The sequence below is a fragment of the Moschus berezovskii genome, chromosome 4 (assembly GCF_049115385.1).
Source record: "Moschus berezovskii isolate FMDL1 chromosome 4, NW_MosBer_1.0, whole genome shotgun sequence".
In the NCBI taxonomy this organism is placed as follows: domain Eukaryota; kingdom Metazoa; phylum Chordata; class Mammalia; order Artiodactyla; family Moschidae; genus Moschus; species Moschus berezovskii.
In genome coordinates, this window is record NC_142463.1 from 103,238,118 (window position 1) to 103,244,117 (window position 6,000).

Genomic DNA, 6,000 nt, shown 5'->3' on the forward strand with positions numbered 1-6,000 from the left:
CCTTGGCTACAGCAGCCTCTCAATCGGCAGGCTCCTCTTCTCTGGGGCACGTCCTACCTGATGTGGGCCACAGAGGAGAATCCTGCTTCCTCGATTTGAGCCTTTAGCTCCTTCAGTTCCCCCTCGGCTTCCCTCTTCTCCTGTAAGTGCCGGTGAATTTCAGCCCTCAGGTGGAGCATGTCCTCCTGAAGACCCCCATTACTGTCCCCTCCTGTAAGGGAAGGAGGAGCCAGAGACACATTCTGGGTCTCCACAGCTGCCCGGCTTTTCTCCAATGCCACCTTGATGAGCTGAAAGAAAACCAGGGTTTAAAGAAGTTAGTTCACTAAGAGGATCTATGGAGAACATCAGAGCACAAGGCAGTCTTATAACGGGACCTCCCTCCTAGGACTTTCCCAACCACAGGGTCCCTGGAGACTGGTTTGGGTGAGAGGACGCACCACACAAGCAGGGAGAATTTTTGCCACGGGCAGCAGGAAGAAACTGCAGAGGTGGGTGAGGAAAAGCCCCAAGCACACAACAAACTTAAAACACATGCAGACAGATGAGGTTTAAAGAGGACTGGAGAGTGCGGATGCTCTTGAGTCTTCTCCTTCTGGGGGACAGAGTTCCTTCTCACAAGACGAAAGGCTTCATCAGCTCCACAGCACTAGAGTCCTTGATTGCAAAGACCATGGCTAAGACACCAGAGCTCAAAACCCGAGGCCGGGCCTGTAACTCAGACTCTGACAAGGATGATTATGAGGAAGGATCTGGGCACTCAGGAGTCATAACCAGAGAACTAGGGTATGGGAGGAGTTACAGGTAAGACAAAGAAACTGATTTCATTGGCAGCAGGAGAATCACAATCTATAGTTGGTGAGAAGTTCAAGTTGAGGCCACCTAGATGGGATGGGATGGGATAGGAGGAGGGCTTGGGGGAGAACGGATACATGTATATGTACGGCTGAGTCCTTCCGCTGTCCACCTGAAACTGTTACAACATTGTTAATTGGCTATACTCCAATATAAAACAGAAAGTTGAATAAAATTCAAAAAATAAAATGAGGTCACCGGTCCAGCAACCACCTTCCCTGTTGGCTAACACTCTGTGCTGCTGCTGCTCCCAGCCCAGCTCTCTCTGCAGATCTAAGCAAGGGAGAGGAAAACAAGCAGAAACAATTTCCCATCACCTTTGGTTTTTGAAGATACTCTTGAAGTTACTCCTTAAGATTTCAACAAAAGCAGACTGTATGGGTTTTTCCTCAAATAACAGTTTTTTAACTTTTAAACTTTTTTACTGTTTGTCTTGGCGCCTCTCCAGCTTTTTTATCATGCTCTTTAAAGAAACCAAAACCTGAGTATGATAATCTACTTAGTGTATGACCAATTATTTTAGTACATGAATTTCTTGCCTGTCAAATATTAATCTTATATCCCAGTGTCATAATGGCTTCTTTTTCCTTTCAGCAGCAGCATTTCGGGGTTTTGCTTAACTTCAGGTTGATTTTGACCTCCAACTTTCCACCTCTCTGCACAGCTATTTCTGGGTCATGTTTTATCTCTATAGTGACTTGTACCTGTCACAAATTCATTCTGGCTAAAAAGAACCACTTACAATCATCAACATTATCAAAATATTCATGTGCATCTCCATAAATCATGCAGTGGCCACTTGAGTAGGAACGACTTGTAGAATTAATTATAAACTTGATTCCTTCAGTTAGATCAGGAATATATTGAACAAAACAGGGCTCAGAGGAGCTCCAATGAATCAGTGATTAATAGACCTGCTTGGCCTGGCTCAAAGCCACTGACTGTTGCTTTGGACCTCCTAACAGCATGCCAAAATCTAGGCTTCAGCTGCATGGTGGGGTTGATTCATGGCGTGTATGTGTAAAGCGTTTAGTAGCACAGCAGTGGAGGCTGTGAAGAGATGTGCAAGCTCTGCCCTCTCGATGAAGAAAGGAGAAGCTGCCCACGTGTGCTCATTTCCCAGCACCAATCGCACCTGCAGCTGTAAGCCTGAGATCTGGGAGGCTCCTGAGAATGTCTCGATGGCTCTGCTGCCAGGCTTAGACGGTGGCCATCCCTGCATGTGCCCCGAAGCACTTGGACAAAATGAAGGAGGAGGACTGGATAAAACCACTTTTGAAAGCTTATGACCTAACCTTTCATTTAAGTTATGTGACATTATCTTTCTACATAAACTCTTTGCAACTAACTTACCTAAAATAAACACTGCTCTCAGCCTTGAATATGGACACAGTTATTCTTTGCTGTTAATAAAGGGTGCTCAGTTGCTCACTTGTGTTTGACTCTTTGGAGCCCCAAAGACAGGGGTTCTCTCTTGATGGAATTTTCCAGGCAAGAATACTGGAGTGGGTTGCATTTCCTACTCCAGGGAGACCTTAATGGTTCCTTCTGCTTAAAAATAATGTCTCATTTTAATGATACCATATAATTTTTAAGTGCCTTCTGGATGGATGCTATCTTTTATTGATTTAAATACAATGGCTTTCTTTAAAAAGGGAAAATAAGACCCATGGAATGTTAATACCAGAATGGACCATATGGTTTATCTGGTCTGATTTCTTACTTTTAAATGAGAAAACAGAGATCTGATTTGTTCCCAGGCTAATCTGACTTTTCATATTTCAACGTCCAAGGGAGTTTACTTTGGCTGCTTTGTCTTTAAATTTTAAATGTAAGTTCATGAAAAGTAACTGAGAATCTAGCATTTATTTTTTACTTTATCATCTATGGAAAGCTAATATTTCTATTGTTTTTCCTCAAGCAAAACCCCAGGGCATCCGTGTGTGCAATAGTGGTGCGAATCCTTTAGTCCTACTGTTAATTACATTGCATAAATCACTGTTGCTGTTGTTGTTTTTCACATTTCCTAATTCTTCTGTTCTCTTGCTTCCGTGGTATAATTCAGCTTTTTGGTGTGCTGGTTTTCCATTTGCCCCACAGAAGTCAATGTGCGAACCTGATCTCTTATTTGAATAGAATGGCTTTGTTTTAGCCCTATTGCTCCATACCCCCCACAATGTATTCAGTTCCCAGACAGCATTAGGGTATTAAAAATGACCTTTTTTCAAGTTCATCACTGCCTTTCTCTCCTTTGCATTTGTGACTGTTGATTAATTTTCTCTATTGCAAAAGTTCAAATGAAGAAAGACAATGATGATTAGTTTCTTTCACAGGAATTTCCTAGGTATTACAGACCTTACATTTGATTGAGAATGGAATTGTGTGAGAGATACCTGGGCGAAATTACCATTATGGCCAGACCTGAAACTTCCTGAGGAGGGTGAGTCCAAAAATAAAGATGGAGCAATATGCTTTGGCCAAAAGTTGGTTCTTGCCTTAAAAGGAACATAAAGATGGATGGATATGTTTATAAGGGGAAGTGTGTGTAGCCTGAGGCAGGAAGGGAGCTTGGTGTTGAGAATAAGGTCTACTCCCAAGGATACAACTGGGAGAAGCTCAGAGCATAACCTTAAGGGACCAGTTCCCTGGGAACAAGCAGATACATTTTTGAGAATCTGGACACAAGACAGTTATGACAAAACAAGCTTTATGTAATTGGTAGCAGGAGAACCATGCCCACAACCCTCAGAAAAGTTTACAGTGATTTCACATACCTCCTTCCCAGAACTGAAGACTGACTCTCAAGGAAAGGAGATGCAAAGAAAAACAGTGCTTACCCAAGATATTCTTTCATCCAACAGATAAATACTTGTCTAATTTATTAAGTATCTCCTAGGCCAAGTGATTGGAGAAGGAAATGGCAACCCACTCCAGTATTCTTGCCTGGAGAATCCCATCGACAGAGGAACCTGGAAGGCTACAGTCCATGGGGTAGCAAAGAGTCGGACACGACTGAAGCAACTGAACACATGCCAAGGGATAGGGAAGACATTGCAAGGGAAGTACAAATGCCCCGATGTGACAATTTATCCCAGGGCTGGACTGACCTCCAAATGTAGTCTGATCGTTTCTCCACACTCAGCTATAGGAAAAAGAAGGTTGAGGAAGAAGTGACTTTACAAACCAGTTTGCCTATAACTGAGAATCAGAGTGGAGAACTCCTCCTATCACGCCTAGTTTGGACCACATCTGGCTCTTTCCATATCTTTGGCTCCTGTTCATATATTCTGAAGTTAATAACCATCAGTGTCAGCTTGACAGCTGACATCCCAGTCAAGCTCTGTGTGAGAGTGGATATTTTCACATCCTGCAGACCCTTCTCCACCACCCAAGATCCTCAGTGCAATCAGGGAGTGAGAGGCGAGGCGAGGGATAGGCCCAGAGGGGCAACGGAGCACATAAAGTTACAAGCATTGGTTAGGAGGACTCAGAAGCTGTCCAAGCAAAAAGAGAAGTGGAGCTCATGCAGGAACTCAAGGGAGAAGTTAGGGCCAGGTGTGTCTAAGCACCACAAAGGGGGTCTTGGTAGAAGGTGGAGAAACTGTGTTGAGAATGGGAGGTGTTTCAGACACTGCTTCTGTCCTCAAGAGTCAAAGACTGTGCCCAGCCCTGTGAGGTTTGGGTGCTGCTCACGTGGGTCTTTCTGCTGGATTCTTAGACATGCCTCCTCTTTTTCTTGTGCAGGAGATGAAGAGGCAGACTCATTTCCCCCATAGTTTTCCCAACTGCTCCAAGGAAGCTCTCCCTGGAAACGCCCAGCTGCTTCTGCAGAACGACAGATACCAATGATCCACTGGCTCCTGGAAACATCTACATGCCCGGTCCCTTTAGGACACGGGATTGCCAAATGTCCCTGGGCTCGGTGAAGACACAGAGGAATTCCAGTGGATGCTATGGGATCCCTCTCGGTGACTGAGGTCCAGGACATTCTACCCTTGAACTCGAGAAAATGCTGGTTATGCCTTCACTGCTGGTCAATGAGAACAGTGTTTCAGCCTTGGGTACCATGTTCTGAGGTCTGACCAGGGCTTGCTTTTGAAGTGTCATCTGCTGGTCACTGACTCATCACCACTGGAGCAGACAGTCAGGAGCCCAACAAAGTTCTCTTTTATATCATGAGGCTTCCCCGAGAATGAGCCTGGTTTTGGAGGCCTTCCAGTCCTCTTGTAGTTCCTCAGAGAGCACTCTCCTGAAGCAGTGGCCAGGCCTGCCACCTCCCCAAGTGGCCCTTTGGTGACTGTCTTCTGGGATGTGTTTCAGTTGCAAAAGCCCAAGATGGTAAGTGTCCATGGTTTTGTTGTGAGTAAAATTTCTTCTGAAGCTATAGCTATAGATGGTACATAGGGGCAAAGGAGGGCAGGAAGGGGCAGGGGCAGGAGCACGAGATACAGGGAGCCAAAAGGTGGATTGGAAAGGAAAATGGAGTGAGAATGGGGGCTGGAAAGGTGGCTGGCAGCTTAGCGAGAGCAGGAAGAAGACAGGGAAGTGGTTTATGCACAAAGACGGTTTCTCCTGCCAGGCTCACGGTGGCTGCAGGAGGCCACCAGTCCCCGGAGGGCTCAGCCCTCCACCCGGGACCCCGGGAGCTGGCTCGGACTTACTTGCTGGTGGCTGTTGTGTGCAGCCTCCTCCTCGATACTGTCGGTGAACTCCGTGCTCGCATCCTCCGTGTCGTCCCCTGCAGCTGTACCTAGGAGTGGGTCCAGAAGAGAAAGGTGACTCCCCTGGCAGGGGCCTTCCAGACAGCAGCTTAGATTACACTCACTTTGCCATCCGCCTCTGATTTCTTCCTTTCCCCAGGGTGGCCCCCTCGCCAGCAGGGAAGGCAGCACCAACACTGGAGAAAAGTCCATCACTGGTCCTTTGTTACGAACGCTCCAGTTTAAACCTCAGAAGGTAAGCTGGCTTCAACTGCACAGTGTTAGACTGTCGGACTAAGTGGTTGCCCCCTCACTTATTTCCAGAAACCCTGAATTATTTCCTTCCTGCCACTGTGTAATAATTTTCCCTACTGTGACATGGACCCAGCGTGACAACGTTTTCCCACCACTGAGTGCGGAGAGGGTCCCCGATTTCCTTGGGATC

General features: G+C 46.1%; 1 protein-coding gene across 1 annotated transcript in view; it reads right to left on the reverse strand.

The window, feature by feature from the left end:
• LOC148778149 (myomegalin-like) overlaps nt 1-5,790 on the reverse strand; it is a 162,717-nt gene extending 156,927 nt beyond the window's left edge. Inside the window, 2 exon segments of the mRNA XM_088835005.1 lie at nt 58-290; nt 5,517-5,790. Of these exon segments, the coding sequence (XP_088691131.1) occupies nt 58-290; nt 5,517-5,768 (485 nt within the window). The 5' untranslated portion in view covers nt 5,769-5,790.
• Between the last annotated feature and the right edge of the window lie 210 nt (nt 5,791-6,000).